This window comes from Heterocephalus glaber, unplaced genomic scaffold, assembly GCF_053883595.1.
Source record: "Heterocephalus glaber isolate CG9 unplaced genomic scaffold, H.glaber_assembly_v1.0 deba00000122, whole genome shotgun sequence".
NCBI lineage: Eukaryota > Metazoa > Chordata > Mammalia > Rodentia > Bathyergidae > Heterocephalus > Heterocephalus glaber.
Window position 1 is genome coordinate 84,782,042 of NW_028258138.1, and position 17,760 is coordinate 84,799,801.

Consider the following 17,760-nt stretch of genomic DNA (forward strand, 5'->3'; position numbering starts at 1 on the left):
GACATAAATGACTTAAAATTCAGCAACAGTGGCAAACAGCTTGCCCTGACATTTCCAAGGCATCCCTTGTTTCTTAAAGCACTTGGTGTTGCTAAAACAGAATTCTACAGAATAGGTAAAGTGTGTGAACAAGTATCTGTTGGTTTACATTGATGGGAAGTCCCAGATCTAGGGGCTGGCATCTGGGGAAGGCCTTCTTGCTGAGTCATCCCATAGAAGGCAGAGGGAAAGAAGGGAGGAGAGAAGAGAAAGAGATTCTGAAAGCGATAGAGGTCAGCTCACTCTCATAATAATATCAGTAATTTGGTGGTGAGTCCCGTGACCCAGATGCCTCCCATGAAGTCCCATCTCAACATCAACATGTTGGGGATCAGGTTCCCAACACATGAACACATTCAAACCACACCATCTCCAACAACAGCAGAATACATATATACATATTTTTCAAGTACACATTAAATATTTGTCAAGATAAACTATATTCTAAGCTAGGAAAACATCCTGATGAATTTCTAATAATTCAAGCCATACCCATGCAAAGAATGTTTTCAGACAAAATGATGGTAGTGGTTAATCTTGACTGTTAACTTCCTTGGCTTGAGATACCTAGGAGGTTAGTAAAGTACATTTCTGGGTATGTCTGAGTGGGTCACGGGGGTGTGACCTTGAGAACTATATCTGGTCCCTGCCCCCTCCTCTCTGGATATTTTCCTGCTCTCTGTTTCTCAGATGCCCTGAGTTAAACAGCTTTCTTTTTCCATGGCCTTTCACTGTGAGCTAGCTGACCATGGACTGGAACCTCTGAAACTATGAGCCAAAATGAACCTTTCCTCCTTTAAGTTGCAGGTGTCAGGTGTTTTGTCCCAGCAACAGGAAACCTCACCAATACAATGGCATTGCATTATAAATGAAAAGCTGGGAGACATATGGAAAAACCTCCAAATATCTAGAACTAGCACACTTAAAATAAACACATATCAAATCAGAAAGTATTTTGAATTGAATGAAAATGAAAACACAATTTGTGGGATATAACTGAAGCAATACTAGAAAGTTATATGAACATTAAAATGCCTATATTTGAAAAAAGAAAAAGCTCCCAAAAACTATGATCACAATTTCTACCTTACTGAAGTAGAAAAAGAACAAATGAAACCTAAAGCAGTCAGAAGAAAGGAAATAATAATGATCACAGTGAAAGTCAGTACTAATAAAAACAGAAAACAAGAAATTTGAGAAAAATTAATGAAGTCAAAAGATGTTGTTTGAGAATCATTCAAACAAGATAATGCAAGAGGAATTTGAAGTCTGTGTTTTACTGAGAGTAATCAGAACAGAAACAAAATCCAAATACAGTTCTACATTACTTAATTGATTGAAGTCCCCAAGGGCTTAACAAAAGAGGCAGGCCTATTCCCACACACAAATAACATAGACCTCAGTTTCTGTTGGCCTATCCACTGTGTCCAGCTCTCCGACAGAAATTAAAAGACATATGAAAAAGGAATGTTCCCATTTTTCAATTGTAATATTAACTTTAATTTAATACATTTTATTTCCAAGCCTGACAGAAAATATCAAGATTGCCTATTTGATAGAATTGCAGAAAGTTATGTGACACTTTTCATGAGCATACCTCTCAGTAGAAAAGATGCATTCTTTCAGGTAAACATAGAAATTAACATTGTACTAATTATTGTTAGAATGAATGAAATAGAAAAATAATTATTTCAACACATAAGAGAATATATCTTGTTGCTTTTGAGAGCAAAGGTGCCAGATGTAGGATAAGTAGAATAAGATACTTTTAAAGTTATGTTACCGCCACTACCACTTCCCAGAATATTGCATTCCATTACCTCAAAGTTTTAAAGAATCTCCTTAGTGGGAGAAGAATTTTGTTTGAAAACTATTGATGTATTCTATTTATATTTTGGTTCTGTTCAGTTTACTTACAAAATGATCCACGATTTTCTTTTAACTTTATAATGAATCTTTTGACTCATTTGAGAATAATTAACTGTTATACTTAAGAACTAAGCACCTGTTACAGTAAAATACAATGCATAAAATTGAATCAAATGCTTGTTTTGCTCTTCTGTTATTACACTAAATAATGAATAAGATTAATTATACTAATACATAAACATTTTGTAGTTTGCAAATGTTTTCATAGTTAAGGCATAGTTAAAATTTTTTAAATATCTTTTATAATGAAAATATAAATAAACCTAAGTCACAAATTTGACAAAGGTTCAACCTTGAACAACCTTACAGTCACCCTTTGGTTTATCACTGCATTGGTCCAATGTCTGCTTCTGCAGTCACATTGCCTTCCCCTCTTCTTTGGTCAAGTTTTCTTCAGCCTCCCTCTTATAAGGACACTTGGGATTACATTTAGAGGCCCCTGGGTAATCCAGGTTAATTTCCCCCAAGGTCTTTAATTTAATCATATCTGCAAAGCCTCTGCCATATAAAGTGATGTTTGCAGGTTCCAGAGACTGGAACATGTTTATCTTCTGGACCATTATTCAGTCCACCACAGTAACCTTTCAGGACTCCTCCAGTTCTAAAATTATGTACAATTAAGGGCTTAATGTGTGATTCTAAATACTTATCTGAATGCAGAATGTCAAAACAATGATATAAATTTGTGTTTAATATAAAAATATGGTATCCAGGCATTGTTTAGTCACTCCTGAGAGGAACTTGTTTAGAAATTCAAAAACTTATGAGATCCTAGTAGTGCCATATATTTGTTGATATCTGATTATGATTTTAATATTTAAACCATGCTAATTACAATATGTAGACCCACCTATACAAGCTCCAGTTATTTAAAAATATTTTTAATTTTGATGATCCACGTACCATTTTCTGCAAGTTTAAATGAAATAAAGGGCTGATCATCAAACTATCTTAATTGTTAATATTATCTTTATTCAAATTAAATTTTTTTCACAAAATGTCAAAAATCATACTGACTTGATTTTCAACTTTTCTTTATTCATGTCCCTCACAGTTACAAAGAGTAATAAAATGGTTAAATGAAAGCTCTTAGAAATATATATTTCTACAAAGTAATAATTTCTTAGATAATTAAGGTATATAAAATATAAATTAATCTAATATGACTCCATTTGGTAGGTATATCCTGATTGTTTGACATAAGCAATCTATGCAACATTCCTAGAAGCAGTTCCAGAATCTAGTAACCTCTTTAATGATCAATTTAAAGAAGATCTAGGAAATAACATTTTTCTTTGGATGTCAGGTATGAATATATTGTTTAAGTAATAAATATTTTTGTTCCTAAAATTTTTGAATTGATATATTTTACTGCACTCAAAATATTAGTAATTTTTGTTTATTTTTTTAATTTTTTTTTTTTGGTACTGGGGATTGAACTCAGGACCTTGTGCTCATGAGGCAGGTGCAATGCCACTGAGCTAAATCCCCAGCCCTACTGGTAGTTTTTATACACCGATGTAGATGTATCAGTGTCTATGTTTTTAAGAAATGCTTATTCTAAAAATTGTATTATTAAAATTAGTTATTAACTTTAGAAACCAAATAACTTTATAAGCAGTGAAATTATACAAAAATGGGTATCACAGAATATATATATATATATATAGGAATATATATATATACAGGAATATATATGTATACAGGAATATATACTAAATGTGGAAGATAAATATTTTCAGTTGCTATAAAGAGCAGAAAACTTTGACAGGTCAGTTATGGACTGGATTGTGTTTCCCTCCAAATTTACATTTGCAGATAAGACCTTTAAAGAAATCATTAAGGTTAATTGAGGTCACGTGGGTGAGCTAACTCAGTATGGTGAGTGTTCCTATGAGAGCAGGATGCTGGATTAGGAGATACCCGTCATCTCCGCAGCCACCACCACCAAGGGAAACAGTTAGCTATCCATGAACAAAAGTACCCCTAGCATGGGCTCAAGAGTCCAATTGGGAACCCACAGCAACACAGTGAAGCAAAAACTAGAATAACCGCAAAGAAAGATCACTGGAGAGACTGGCCAGGTGAACTCTCTGGGATGGCCAGGAGTAAAGGAGGCTGGAGGTGCTCAGGACCAGGCGTGTGGCAGGCACCACTGTGGTCCCCAGGGGCCTGCTCCACAAAGGACCTTGGCAGCCTTTGCTGCAGAGGACTTCAGAGGGCTAACAGCAGCTGCCAACTCCCTGTAGCTCCCTCAGTGGATGTGCCCTTAGTGTTCACCCACAGAGGCCTCGGCGGCCTGCTCCACAGAGGACACTAGTGATTTTTCCACAGTGGATCTAACCAACAGCCACTGTCGTAGTGGATCTGCTGCAGAGGGAGATGCTGCTGTGCTCCCACCGCAAGGAAGAGCTGCTATTGTGCTGGCCCAGGACCGCCATGCCACACCACACCGCCAGCCTCGCACCCGCCAGGTGGTGGAGCTGCTGCCTCTCTGTGCTCACCTCACTCTGGGACTTAGTACTGTGGCAGCCATGTGCATGCCCACACCTCACACATCAAAGATGCCACAGAGTGGGCCTCGGAGCCACCACACGTTCCTGAGCTCCACATCTGGCTCTCCAGCCACTCCATAAATGCTGTGCCGTGGACACTGGAGCCACTGAGGTGTCAAGTGCATCTACAACCCAGACTCCGGAGCAACCGCAGTCTACAGATTCCCAGACCATCAGGCAGACACCAGAGCTAGGCCCCAGTGGGAGTGCCCAGGCCCCAGGCCTCAGGGATGCTGATGCACTGATACTTGCAGAGTGCATTCCTCACCTGTGCTTCCAAAGTGCCCACAGCTCACACACCATTACCAGGGCCGTAGCAGGGGCACAAGCACCACTACTGTCCTCCTTCCTGGGGCCTCAGCCCCTCCACATATAGCCATACCACTGTTCCCCAGACCCGGAACTCCAGTCTTCCATATGTATCATCCTCCAGGCCCTGGCTCCATGGCTGCTCCTCAGGCACTGTGTATCCAGCACTGATGTGACTGATCCCACGGGAGGAAAGGCAGCAGCAGTCATCACCACTGAAGACCTCACCAGCCCTCACAGCTGCTGCGGACAGCAGTGGCCTCGGCCCCTGAGGACTCCGCTCATCACTGATGCTCACCTCCGCTGACAGCTGCACATGAATTGAGCTGCAGCGTCCTCCCCAGAGCCAGGGCACTATGCCTCTCCTAGCTGGCACCTTACACCCACCCATCGTTGACAGTCCTCGCCCACTGAAACCAGTCTGTATATCCGTGCTCCAGCAAATGTACAGACTTCAACATAAGGTAACAAGAAGCACACACACACACACACACACACACACACTCACACTCACACCAATGCGACATAGTAACCCAACAGGAACTTACCCAAAAGAAATGAAGATTTACAAATTCCTCACCTGACAAATAATTCAGAATGATTGTTTTAAAATACTTAGTGTGTTAACAGACAACAACGTCAGAAAAATATTATTTGGACCAAAACTAGTTGATGAAAAAAAGCGATAGGAATCTTTATTTAAACTCTGAAGCTAAGGAATGTCTGCAACCTAGGAGACAGCTACTTTGAAATAACCCAGTCAAGAAAAAGAATCAAAAGAGTAAAGAAAGCCTACAGGACTTATAGGACATATAAAATGAAAAATAGAATTTTATGTGTAGTGTGTGTAGTTCTGTAGACTGCTGCACATATGCGCTTCTATAGGATTTTCTTTATACGTCTAGTGGTTCAATATGTGTTGTATCTTTAATCAAAAAATAATCCTTTTCACTTAGTAAAAATCATAGGAGTTTACAGAAAAGAAAATCTGTCTTTTTGTCTAACATAAATCTTCACTTGCTTCAGTTTAGCTACATTTCTTATTCTTCTGTTTACAATGAAAAATAGGTCAAATAATTTAATACTGGATCAACTTTATACATATACAAAACTGGGTTATTCAAGCCTTTAATTATAGTTCTTTTACCAGAGAGATAAAGAAATTGATTTCACTTCCTCCTTCCTAAGGAAAATACAATGAAGTCTTCTGCCTATAGTTTTGCCCTCTTCCTCTGCCTCCTGACTGAGCCCAGGGACCCCCAGTGTCACTCCAGGGAGTGGCATGCCCCAGAGGCAATCAGCTGGTCTGTTGGCTTTGCCACACATCAGATTTTAAATATAGGCGTTCGAAGAAGCACTCAAGTGAATTCAAATGAAGTCTTCTGCAAAATGATCTAGTGGCAATTAATACTAAAGGGGTGATAACTCTCTAAAAATACTTGAAAAATTCTAATTCAATAGTGAAATCTGGTAAATAATCCTCAATAAACACTGATCACCTTAAAAATATTGGCTACATTTATGAGTATATCAATGTCAATAATAGTGATAGTAACAATACTAGCTCATGTTCTTATAGTGCTTTTCCATTTACTGAACACTTTATCATACATTTGAATTAATCCTGAAGAACTCAAAAGGATTTATATAATTCCTATTTATAAGGCTAAGAGTACAGATTTTTAGAGTGACTAAATGACTTTTGTAATCTGTCCCAGGTTAAAAGGCACAAAAGCAGAACTTTTCTGTTGTAAAGGTGAAATATGTAAATCAAAATGTTTTGACAGATTAGAAGATACTTTCAAGATCCTAATTTCTTCAGCTACATGTACATTTTACATTAACAGGTCTGAAGCCTCAGAAAGGTTTCTGGGCCCACTGGAAACTGAAAGACCTCTCTTCAACCACCATACGTGGCAGCAAGAAGGTGCGTGCAAAATCAATACAGGAGATGATCACAAACAGTCCAGAGCGCCTATCAGCTAGTAAGTGCATTGCCATAAATGGCAGATGGACAGGGCCAGCGCCAAGTTTGTTACTCAGTTATTGCTCACTTTCTAACACTGTTTTTGTGAGAGTCTTTAGGTAACATTTGATTCATAGATTGTTATAATAGCAGTATGTGCCTAGGCCCCTTTTCTATTGCCTGTTATGATATTTTATATTGATTTCTAGAAGCTTTATGTCTCTGGACACCACAGATATTCTCACTTTTAGCGAACTGGATAATAATGTATTTTTATAATAGATAAGTTTAACATTTCTATTCAGTACATTTAAATTATGTTTGCTTTTTTAAAAAATTCTTTTATTGGTACATTTTAGGTATACAATACATTTACATTTATCATTGGGTGCTTGTACCTGTACATGATGTATCTTGGTTCTTATTTTTTTCCCCATTACCTGTGCACCCTTCACCCCCTCCACCCTTCCCTATTTACATAGATTTCATTTCCATTTTTTTCTTTTCTCATAATTTTTCCTTTCCCTTCTTCCCTTTCACCTTCCCCTCTATGTTTGCTTTATAGTTTCAGCTTTGTGGCATTTTTGTCAAGACTTAACCTATCATAAAAATACCTGTCTGTATCTTTTTTCTTTTTCTTTCTTATCTCTGTATTTGATTTAGTTCTTTAATCCACTTGGAATTTATTTTATTATAAAGAAGGTGGCTATTTTCCTATATGACGTTTTCTTCTGATGGCTTATTTATTAAATCATCCACTAACAGATGGCTCATTTATTAAATCATCTGATGGCTCATTTATTAAATCATCCACTAACAGACCATTTGAAATATCAGTTTAAGTGGATATATTTTTGTATTCTCTTCTGTTTCTTGAGCTATGTGTTGAATTTCTGTACTGGGCCCAAACTCCTTAATTATTTTTCACTAATAAGCTTTATAAGGAAAGCTTACTTCTCTCTTCTTTGTGCTGGGTCTCCAGTGCCAAACACGGGTCTGATGCTCAGGCCTCACCCCTGAGTACAGGCTTTTAAAGCTCTCCGGGTGATTTCACTGTGGAATCCGCTAGTGTACAGGCAGACACCTTTCCAGTGTGTTCCTTAAGGTAGCCAAGGGAAGAGGAGGACTAACCTACACTTCTTAAACCTCTGACTTAATTAACTTATGATTCTAAAATTACTTAGCACGTTAATTACTGCCTTTCAGGCTTGGCCCTTGGAACTTAGAGAATCTCTGCTTGAGCTTGGTTTCCCCCACTGTTGTCTTAAAGTCATCTTATACGCTTTCTATCGATAGCAGTTAAATGAAATTCTTGTTCACTAATGGCGGCATTGGTGGTTTCCTAGGTTCTCATACGTATCTGCTATTTGGGGATCTTTTCTAGGGATCTGGTATGGACGGAAAGGTTGTTACTATCCTTCTCTACTTTCGCACATCTGTTTTTACTTCAGACCCTTACATATGAATTACTACTTGACCAAATACAAAATGAAGACATTCTAGGAGCCTTTTAATTTTTATTAAAAATTTAACTTACAAAAAAAAAATTTAACTTACACAAAAGTGATATGAATAGCATAAAGAACTGTCCTACATCCTTTACCCAACAATTTATTTGCATTTTGTTCCATTTTTATCATTTTCTCTTTTTTATATAAGTATTTAAAGCTGTAATTTGCCCTAAGTACTCATTTAGCTATTCTCTACAAATTTAGGTATGATACATTCTATCATTTAATTCAAAATATTTTCTACTTTCCATAACTTCTACTTCAACCTAATAGTTATTTAGGTGGTTATTGGTTAATTTCCAAATATTTGGGACTTACCTAGATAGTTTATATTTATATGATTAAAAATTATGGGATATGTATATATATATAACTTCCAAGGAATAGAATAACCCATGCGTCATGTATACTGCTGTTTTATGATTATTTCTCCTAATCCAAAACATATTTAAAATGTTAATTTCTTCCTCTTGACATTTGAAATGCTTATTGTCATGTGGAGTTAACTTTTTTTCCAGAATTTTCACAAAAAGAACTCTCTGTTTTTGTTTTTAGCAAAATAAACAGACAGTGGATAAAGTTTGCCTTCCAAACAAACTGGCATAATATATCCCTTTTTAAGACTGGAGTGTAAGCAGTTATAGAATTTCAGTATCTGGAATGACTCAGGATTTATAAGCCAGCTTCCCTGAAGCAGTATATTGTCAGATTATTTATAAGACTAAAGTTTTAATGTTAATTTCTCTTATTGTGGTACAATACCATTTAAGCTTTTGAATCCAAATGAAGATCTTTTAAAAACTATTTTATACTCAATTACTAAACCAAATTTTTTCTTTTCATCTGAACTTTTAGGCTAAAACATGGATAAACCTCACGATTTTTATAAACTATACTTTAAACCACAAGCAGGAAGAAAAAGCTTTATTTCAATTAACATGTAACTTTTAAGTATCTAGTGCACATTAGTGTAATTGATGCTATGCAGAAATAAAAACAAATATATATAGTAGTTAATTATACACTAAGATTATTTGGTATTTAGCAAATGACATGTTATAGAAATACTTTAATAACCAGATGGGTTACAACTCCATATGTCGTAAAAGGCTACTTCAATTTTAATTTATGTCTGTCATTTTGCTGTCTTTTCACCATTATTAGCACTGCTCAGGCAGAAAAAGAAAAGAAACTTTAAAACTCAGATATAAAGTAATGCTTTGAGAATTAAGCTAACACAATCTTCATAGTGTGATTTTTTTTTTTTTTTTGGTACTGGGCATCAAACTTGGGTCCTTGCACTTGTGAGGCAGGCAGCAGAACCACTGAGCTAAATCCCCAGGCCATATTGTGCTTTTTATTATAATATCATTGAAAGAAAACTAAGAGATTTACACATCAAACAAATGAGGAAACTCCCAAAACACCACTGAGAGGCTCAGATATACAAATTGCCAAGGCCAAAGAAATTTAGTAAATAATATTATTGTGTTGCTATTGCTTAAATTTTGTACAATGTGGAGAAAGACTATGTGAACAGAGGATAATGAACAATGTAAGGGGTAAAAAAGAGGTAAGCCAAAGAACTGAAAATTGGCTATAATTTTACAGAGCTATCTATATTTGATCATTATGAATTATCTTTCTTAATAATTTAATTTAAATTTAATTTAGATTTTAAAACCATGGGTTTCTAGTACCTTATGGAATACGTTGCTAACATAGTTTATTGAATGACATGAAGGTGCCATGCTGTGGAGAAGTAAAATCTAAGAATTTAAATACTTCTCAGATTTAGTCATCAGTTCGCACAAAACAAGGTAGTACATATCTGTATTTACAACAACCACATTTGTACCATGCTTAGATATAAGAATGATGCTTTGTAGTAATATGTGCTCATTATTGTGCTGCTGAATTGAACTCAGTTTATGCATTCATTCAGTGAATTCCTACTGAGTGCAATCCCTTATAGTTCCTGAGTATTTCTGAATATTTATATAGTGCTTCACAGATTCCCCTCAATATGCTTGGGATACACAAGTGCACAAAACAGACCATAGCCTTTTTACTGCAGAACTTACGGCTAGTGAGGAGAGGTACTTATATTTATAAAACATGTGGAGTAGGTATACCTACCTCATATCTCCAGGTATGTGGTATAAATTCTGTGAGAGGAAACAAAAAAGAGAGCCTCCAACTGAGAGGGTTGCAGGGAAAACAGAGTCCCAAGAAGATGGCCAAGTTTTCATTAGAATAAATGAATAAGATCTGTAAGTCTAACAAAATGTCAGGGAAAGATTTTACTAATAAAGCCCATCTGCCAGCATGGACTTTCAGGATGCTATTGGTCTAGAAGTCAACAAGAATATTAACAAGAACAACTCTGAAATTGTAGTTCTTGGTAATACATATTTCTCTAAAACAACTAAACTTATTGAACCTGCCATTCATTCTGTGTGTGTGTGTGTGTGTGTGTGTGTGTGTGTGTGTGTCCTTCCCACTAAGGCAATAGAGATACTGTTTGGCAGCTGTTTAATATATGTATACTTATATTTAAGACAAGTGTAAAGTTTAGGCTGGATAAGACCAAAGTACAGTGCCAGTCTACTGAAGATGTTCCTCAGCGTATCGTGGGTTTACATCCTGATAAGCCCACCTTGTCAAAAATACATGCACTACACCTAACCTACCTAACATCACAGGTTAGCCTGCCCTACCGTAACATGCTCACAACAATTGCATGAGCCTGCAGTTGGAGAAAATCACCTACCACAAAGCCTATTACATAAGAAGTGTTAACTATCTCTTGTAATTATTAAATGCCACTTATCCAAAAATGCCAGCACTGACACATACTGAGTGTCAGCTGTGTGCCCTCATGAGTGCTGACTGGAGCTGTGGCCGGCTGCTACCCAGCATTAGAAGAGAGGATCATGCTGCACGTCACCAGCCCAGGAGAAGGTGGAGCCTCAAAGGGCAGTTTCTCTGGGATGCAAGTCATGAAGTCAGAAAGTCCTAAGTTCAGCCCTCATAACTTTGGAGACACCTGTGCATACTCTCTACACCTCATAGTCTAAGGAGTTAAGAAAAGTTTCTTCTGTCAGCTGTCACTTAAAGTTCTTAGTAGTTCCAAGGGTTCATTTGTTCCAAATCCAATCTTGCTAAAATTGATTATATATCTGTAACCAGGTAATTTTTTAAATGTTTGAAGTATGGATTTTATCATCGCTATTAAATGCCTGATGCTATAACAGTGATTAAACACATCCATACACATATATGTGTATGTCCCTCATCCCTTTATATAAGTATGGAACTGAAGAAGATGCAAGCGTATATCCATAAACCATGTGTATACAAGTGGGTATTTGTGTTACTTAGATGAATAGATGAGTGGGGAGATCACAGGAGGAAGGGGGAGGATGGGAGGGAGAGAGACAGAGACAGAGAGAGAGAGATACACCGCCATAGATATATGTTCCGCAAATGCTAGATTAGTAGCATAGACTAGACTGAAATGCACTAGGAATTTAGAAAAGAGGAAAAACTACTGATTGCAAGACAGGGCTAAGTCTTCTTATAGTTTATTAGAGAGAAGAATCTTGATGTTTTTACTATCAGAGCAGGGTATAGAATCAGAGTGAGAAGTTCAAATATTCCATATGATAGAGTGATATTAAAAAATTCCAGAGACAAGATGAAGTATGGGGTATGTAGAAGATGATATGCACAATGGTAAAGGAGATGATGAAGTGTATGAGTAGAAAATAAAGTAGAAAGGATAGAGGGGGCCAATCGGTTGACAGCTTTGATTTCTTGTTTAAAGAATTTTGAGCAAACTCGATAGGCAGTGGGGAGAAAGCATAGTTTCCCCAAATGAGAGCATTGTTAAAAAAACATTTTGGAAATAGGTAGCCATCCAAGATTTGAGATAGTGAGAAACTTGAAATAGAAAAACAAATGAAACACTCTTGTTGAACTTTAGGCCCAAGTTAATGAGGTCCTGAAAGTAATGAGGACAAGATGGGACTGTGGGATATTAGGAAAGAGTCAGTTAGCAGTGCTGGTGACCACTGTAAGTCAAAGGGACAGATTCAACAAGCCATGTGGACTCCAGATCTGACCGTTTATATAAAAGGCCATGCTGCTCATTGTGTCACTGAGTTACCAGCTCACCAGGGGTCCCACCCATCCACGTGCAAAAAAACCATGTGGAGAAGACACATTTTAAAAATAATGCTTATAATTATTTTTCTGATCATAAAGATGATGTATATTAATGTATAAAATTTGAAAATAAATCAGTATGTAAAAGAAAATAAAACATCACCTACAATACCACCTTCACAGTATTAAAAATGGTAAATCTCTGCTGAAAGGAAACAATACACTCCAATATTATTTTTGAAACAAAGTAAATGTAGCTAATCAAACATTCATTAGCAAGAAACTAACATTTCCCTGGTTTTATTAAGGATGATGTCATAAATATTGGACAGATAAATTGGACCAGTTGAATGTTATGTACACTAAACAGCATCAAACATTATTAACTATAGAAGTGTAAAATGGAATTGAGACAGTCCCTCTTGCCTTGCAAAATGAGAGCAAAGAGGAGTCATGGAGGGGGCTGAAATATATGATTCTATGAACGCCTACAGTGTGATTAGCTCAGCCTAAGGAAGAGAGGATAATCATGCAGAAGCTTTCCCTGCTCGTCCTGGCAGCTTCTGTCTGGCCTGGGCTGGGCACTGGCACTGTACTGGTATACTCTGAAGCATCATGTACTGTCAGACCCAAGCCAACAGCACTCCACTTGGTACTGACTCTTTACCTCACAGTGCTTGCTGCATTAGTCAAGCAACATTAAAAAATAGGTTCTACAGGACTTCAGAGATACACAACGCATAGCCTTGCAAAGGCTGAAGCTTATGTAGACATGGCCTAGAAAGATGTTCCTACATATAGTGTACTAAAGATTTTATCAGTATATTAGTCACACAGATCAGTGAGTCAGCAGCTATTGACAGTATTAAGTACATTGTGTGGTTCTGTTCCCTTGCTAGAGTCCATGGGAAGTTTTCAAAAAGGCAATATGTTTATTCTTATCACATTAGCACATACTTATGTAGTACCTGACACAAACATGGTAGATTTTTAAAATATGCTTGTTTAATTGAAGTAGATTAGGACATATATTTATAACCATTGCATATATTAATGTATATATGTGTCTATATATGTGTGTACAGGCATGCCTGTGTGTTTGTATGTGTATATTCAATTACTAGACTAGACTCAGAGAAGGAAGATATTACTGTGAGGCACTGGTAAGTCTCCAAGTAGTTTATTCAACTTGAGCTGGATCCTCAAGGTCAGAAAAGGGTATGAATTGACAGCGAACAGTGAAGATGTCCCAGAACAATATAGACAAAACTTAGAGGCAGAGTCAGTACGGTCTATGTAAGGCATGATACACACAATGGACTAAGGAACTGTAAGGCTTATGTTAAACCTTAAAGGGTGAGAGGATTGGACAAAACAAGGTAAAGCCAATTGTTTGACAGCTTTGGATGTTCACTTATGGAGTTTAAATCCAATGGACAAAAAGGAGCCAGCATGGGCTCTTCAGCTGCCACTGGCATAACCAAAGCAATATTTTAGGAGGGTGAATGAATTAGGCAATGTATGAGATGGGGAGGAACTTGAAATGGAAGAATAATTACGTGGCTACTACTAAATTCTACTCATGAGATATTAAGATTGTAGAAGGACCAAAAAGAGAGGCATCTGACGGATGTTGAGAAAGAAGAGTTTAGTAGAGTGTGGGTGATTCCTGTGGGTTAGACATGATTTGTTCCCCAAGGTTCATGTGCTGGAGGTTTGGTCCTCAGCATGGCAGTTGAGGTGGTGGAACATTGAAGAGATGGTGCCTAGCACAAGAGTGGTTAGTGCTGATCTAATGGATGAATCCTCCTGAGAATGGATTGTTATCTGTTGATGCCATCGCATGAGCTTGGCCCTTCCACACATGGCTGAATCCTTTCCTTTCTTCTGCCATCTTGTGATGTGGCCAGGAGTGACCTCCCTAGAAGCTGAATAGATGGGGCTGCCAAATCTTGGACTTACAGTCTCTGCAATTTTGAGCAAAAGAAGTTTTTCTTTATACATACCAAGCCTTGAGTGTGTTGTCGTAGTAACAGCGATGGACTACTGCAGTGATTTACCAGATATTCACAGGGAAAGAGGGAAAACAATCAAACTGGATTCCAAGATGCCAGAATAGAGTGCCCACCTCCACCACAAAGAATTATAACAGCTGTATTTTGTGGTGAGTGGCTGAAGTCAAGTACTGGAGCTCAGTGAGAGAGGGGCAGAGAACCCTGGAAGACCAAAGTGAGACAGCGAGACCTAACATAGCATGAAGACCTACGATGGCAGCAGAAAGGAACCAAAGACGTGACAGACATATGACCAGATTAAATTCTGTACTCAGTAAAATTCAGCATTCCTTCATGACAAAGACCCCTTAAGAAGATAAATAAAGAACCCCGAATTGATCATTACACATTATATACAGATATCAGACTGTAATGGAGGTCATACATAGTACACATAGTCTATGTCTATTAAAAGGGAGAACGAGCCGGGGATTTAGCTCCGTGGTTTCGCTGCCTGCTGTGCAAGCACAAGGACCTGAGTTCGATCCCTGGTACCAAATAAATAAATAAATAAATATAAATAAATAAATAAAAGGGAGAAATAGTAGAAGCTGTAAGCATAAAAATTGGGCAGAATATTTACCCACTCCATGCACTGTTGGTTGAAATGTATTCTTGAAAAAAACTTTCTGATAATCAATTTTTAAAATTCTATTTCTTGTAAGAAAATAATCAGAAATATAAGTAGGCACAGATAAAAATGTTCATATTTATATTAGTAAAATTTTTTGAAACAACCAAAAACACCAACAATACCAAATGCATTTAATAAATAACTGTAAAGTTAAATAAGCCCTATTATTTAACCTAGTCAGATATATTAATTGTTTGGCTAATAGAAAATCTTTAGTAGAGTAGGGAATCATTTAATTGATATATACATACCTTACATATTTGATGTTTACTGCAGATACAAAAGGTACATTTTTGTCAATTTTTGATGGAAGTCAGTGACCTTTCCCAAGAGTATGATTCTAATAATTGTCGTGCCCTTTAAATATTGGATACAATGTCCAGTGTCAGTTTCTGGAAAACAGACTGAGACTCCAGTAACATCTACGAAGCAGTCTGAGTGTGTACTTCTTCTAGATTCATATTACATTTGCCAGGTGTTTTGCCCGCATCTAATCCAACAGCAAAGTTTTTAATCATTGACCTATTTCCACTGCAATTCAGTAGGCCTTTCTGAGGACTGGGACTCAATTCTGGGTTGTATGGTTAACACCTGTAGTTTCAAACATGGGCTTTGTACAGTGTGAGGTGTGTTTTAATAGAACCATTCTGGGTTCCCTGTTTGGGAATGGACTGCAGAGGGAAGGGGACTTTTGTGCGCCTTATGTTCTGTAATCATTTCAACATAAAGCAGTGTCAGCTCTCTGGGCTTTGCTCGTCCTTTTAGTCCTGACTGTGAGGGTAAATCTATAGAGGCACCAAAAAAAACCAGGGCAGGTAATGGAGAAAGCTCTTAAAGGTGTGTAGGGAAGACACAAAAACGTAGAACCAGGTATAGTTCATAAAGAAGACTTTGGTCTTTGTGGGTTTTTTCCCATTTATCTAATAAATTCTCAATTGTAGGGGTGCATTAAAATTTCCTGGGGAGCTATAAATATATATATATATATATATATATATATATATAAATGCAATTGGCCTGGAAGGAGCCTAGGCTTTATTATTTTTTTTTAATCTCAGGTGACTTTAATGTGTGTCTCACATTAAAATCAATGGCTTTCAAATCTTTTTAGATTTTATGCTCAGGTGGTCTTGAAAAGCTTGTGACTGATCGATCGCCCTCACTATGTGGGACAAAACTCACTATGGCCAAACAAGTTCACATGCCACCCATGATCTCATTCTCTTAAGGGAGGGCAGTGAGTGGGAGATTGTTTTCAGGTTGAATCTGAAGGCAGGGTAATTTTCTTCGTATGGAAGTAAAATGATATTGTTGGTTTTCCAGCTATCTTAGGAATTCTAGGAGGCACAACTCAGGCTAATCAGTCCAGCCTTAATTTTCCCATGAAACAGTGGACCATGGAGTATCTCTCAGAAATGCATCAAGATGTTTCCACAGCGTACACCTCTTTTCACGTGGTTTTTCTGAATGCACACCACTGGAAGCTGTGAATTGCTCCTTGGGTGCTTTACAGAATCCCAGCTTATGATAGTGGCCTTAAAAATATCTCATTTGTAAAGAATCATACCACAGCGATATATGTGCACCCATGTTCATAACAGCACAGTTTGTGATAGCTAAAGCTTGGAAACAGCCCAAGTGCCCATCAACTGGAGACTGGATAAAGAAAATGTGGTTTTTTAAAATAAAATGGAGTACTACTCAGCCAGAAAAAACAAGAAATTAGAGACATTTATAGCTAAATGGATGCACATTGAGGCCATACTCTTAAGTGATATAAATAGGACACACATGTATAAATACTGAATAGTTTCTCTAGTGTGAGAAACTGAAAGTGGAAATAAGGACTAAAAGGTATAACAGACAATGTGAAATAGGAAGAAAAAGGGCAAAGGGGAAGGGGAAGTAGGAGGGGTAGGGGAAAGGAAAGAAGGGAATGGAACTAATATGAGAAAAGGAAAAAAAGGAAACAAAGTCTTTGTAAATAGGGAGGATGGAGGGGTTGAAGGGAAGGCAGGGGAAGGGGGAAAAATAAGAACCAAGAGAGAGTATGTAAAGGTGCAAATTTCCAATGATGAATGTCATTATATTGTATACCTAAAATGTACCGATGATCAGAATGAATAATTGATAATGTGAAATAGGAAGAAAAGGCCCAAAGGGGTAGGGGAAGTGGGAGGGGCAGCGGAAAGGAAAGAAGGGAAAGGAAAAATGCTGAGAAATGGAAACAAAGTCTTTGTAAATAGGGAAGGGTGGAGGGGATGAAGGGAGGGCAGGGGAATTGGGAAAAAATAAGAACCAAGATGCATCATGTACAGGTACAAGTTCCCAATGAGAAATGTAAATGTGTTGTATACCTAAAATGTACTGATAAAAGAATTTTTTTAAAAAAATATCTCATCTGTGGCTTATATCAAGCAGCCTTCAACGTGGCCTTCTGTGGCCTCCTCTTCTGGTAGGTATGCCCGTGGGTAGTAGCCTCCCCTCGACTGTAGGCAAAAGTGTCATCACATGGGAGATTAAATTAACCTTTAAAACTGTGGCTTCCCTTTGGGGCACTTTCACTCCCTCTGACTCTTTACTCTGTGGAAAA

At 37.4% G+C, this 17,760-nt stretch overlaps 1 protein-coding gene across 1 annotated transcript in view; it reads left to right on the forward strand.

Annotated features, from left to right (window-relative positions):
- Fam227b (family with sequence similarity 227 member B) overlaps positions 1 to 17,760 on the forward strand; it is a 70,953-nt gene that overhangs the window by 30,710 nt on the left and 22,483 nt on the right. The window contains 3 exon segments of the mRNA XM_087180985.1: positions 1,564 to 1,665; positions 3,148 to 3,274; positions 6,680 to 6,817. Of these exon segments, the coding sequence (XP_087037111.1) occupies positions 1,564 to 1,665; positions 3,148 to 3,274; positions 6,680 to 6,817 (367 nt within the window).